Genomic DNA, 2500 nt, shown 5'->3' on the forward strand with positions numbered 1-2500 from the left:
GGACATGTCCTCCTGAACCTCACAGCAACACGGTCCCTCTGTGCGGACATGTCCTCCTCAACCTCACAAATCTTTATTATGAGTCTGTCTCCATCTCCAAAGCTCTAAACGCTCTGTTTCACCTTGTGATGTCATAAAGTGGTAGTTTCTCCCTTTAGTTCAGTCGAGGTCGGCAGGTCCAGAGCTGAAATTATCCAGATGATTCTAGAAGGTGTGTGGAGTTTAAAAACACAGTGGAGCACTTCCTGTGTTACCACATGATGACATCACAATGTGGAGCAGTGTTTTCAGTCTGAGCTCTTCAGGGTTGGTGTGAGTGAATCCAGACAGAGGTAGGTGCAGGTGCTTGTGCTGAGGTGCTTGTTCTACCTGTGAGGGGATGGCCTCTCCTGTCGTCCCTGCGATCTTCACGCCGGCGTAAAGACAGGCCTTACAGTGACTCATCACCACGTCTCGACCTAAAGCCTTGAGGATCCCCACCCGCGCGGCCGCACCTGCGGGCAGAGCGGCAGAGTGGTTAGCACCCGAGGAACTCCACACACACTGCCCAAACGCTCGTCTGGAACCAGAAGCTCTGAGTTTGGTTTGTTCGTTGGTGTGAAAGTTTCAATCGTACTCGGGTCCAGAGTAAATCAAAAGGACGGAGACAGAGACAGAGACACAGACACAGAGACACAGAGACAGAGACACAGACAGAGACACAGACACAGACACAGACACAACACAGACACAGACACAGAGACAGACACAGACAAGACACAGACCACGACAGGCACAGAGACACAGACACAGACACACAGAGACACAGACACAGAGACACAGACACAGACACAGAGACACAGAGACACAGAGAGACACACACAGACACAGACACAGACACAGACACAGAGACACAGACACAGACAGAACACAGACACAGAGACACAGACACAGAGACACACAGAGCACAGACACAGAGACACAGACACAGAGACACAGAGACACACAGCACAGACACAGACACAGAGACACAGAGACACAGAGCACAGAGACACAGACACAGACACAGACACAGAGACACAGAGAGACACAGAGACACAGACACAGAGACACAGAGACACAGACAACAGAGACACAGACACAGACACACAGACACAGAGACACAGACACAGAGACACAGAGACACAGAGACACAGACACAGACAGAGACACAGAGACACAGAGACACAGACACACAGAGACACAGAGACACAGAGCACAGACACAGACACAGAGACACAGAGACACAGACACAGACACAGAGACACAGAGACACAGAGACACAGACACAGAGACACAGACAGAGACACAGAACACAGAGACACAGAGACAGACACAGACACAGAGGACACAGAGACACAGACACAGACACAGAGACACAGAGACACAGAGCAGACACAGAGACACAGACACAGAGACACAGACACAGAGACCACAGAGACACACAGAGACACAGACAGAGACACAGACACAGAGACACAGAGACAGACAGAGACACAGACACAGACACAGAGACACAGAACACAGACACAGAGACACAGAGACACAGAGAGACACAGAGACACAGAGACACAGAGACACAGACACAGAGACACACAGAGACACAGAGACACAGACACAGAGACACAGAGACACAGAGACACAGAGACACAGACACAGAGACACAGACACAGAGACACAGACAGAGACACAGAGACAGAGACACAGAGACACAGACACAGACACACACAGACACAGAGACACAGACACAGAGACACAGAGACAGACACAGAGACAGAGACACAGAGACACAGACACAGAGACACAGACACAGAGACACAGAGACACAGAGACACAGACACAGACACAGAGACACAGACACAGAGACACAGAGACACACACAGAGACACAGAGACACAACACAGAGACACAGAGACACAGAGACAGAACAGACACAGAGAGACACAGAACACAGACACAGAGACACAGACACAGAGACACAGAGACACAGAGACAGAGAGACACAGAGACACAGACACAGAACACAGAGACACAGACAGACACAGAGACACAGACACAGAGACACAGACACAGACACAAGAGACACAGAGACACAGACACAGACGACAGAGACACAGACACAGAGACACAGAGACACAGACACAGAGACACAGAGACAGAACACAGAGAGACACAGAGACACAGAGACACAGAGACACAGAGACACAGAGACACAGAGACACAGACACAGACACGAGACACAGACAGACACAGAGACAGAGACACAGACACAGAGACACAGAGACACAGAGACACAGAGACACAGACACAGAGACACAGACACAGACACAGAGACAGAGACACAGACACAGAGACACAGAGAGACACAGAGACACACAGAGACACAGACACAGAGACACAGACACACAGACACAGAGACACAGAGACACAGAGACACAGACACAGACACAGACACAGAGACACAGAGACACAGAGACACAGA

The 2500-nt window shown here is 50.4% G+C and overlaps 1 protein-coding gene across 1 annotated transcript in view; it reads right to left on the minus strand.

Moving 5' to 3' along the window:
• The window catches only part of LOC110173410 (glutamine synthetase-like), a 14803-nt gene that overhangs the window by 7508 nt on the left and 4795 nt on the right, over positions 1-2500 (minus strand). Inside the window, exon 4 of the mRNA XM_055154383.1 lies at positions 370-494. Coding sequence (XP_055010358.1) covers positions 370-494 — 125 coding nt within the window. The remainder of the gene's footprint in view (positions 1-369; positions 495-2500) is intronic.

This window comes from Boleophthalmus pectinirostris, unplaced genomic scaffold (genome assembly GCF_026225935.1).
Source record: "Boleophthalmus pectinirostris isolate CB_2022bp ecotype Guang Dong unplaced genomic scaffold, ASM2622593v1 HiC_scaffold_19, whole genome shotgun sequence".
In the NCBI taxonomy this organism is placed as follows: Eukaryota; Metazoa; Chordata; class Actinopteri; order Gobiiformes; family Gobiidae; genus Boleophthalmus; species Boleophthalmus pectinirostris.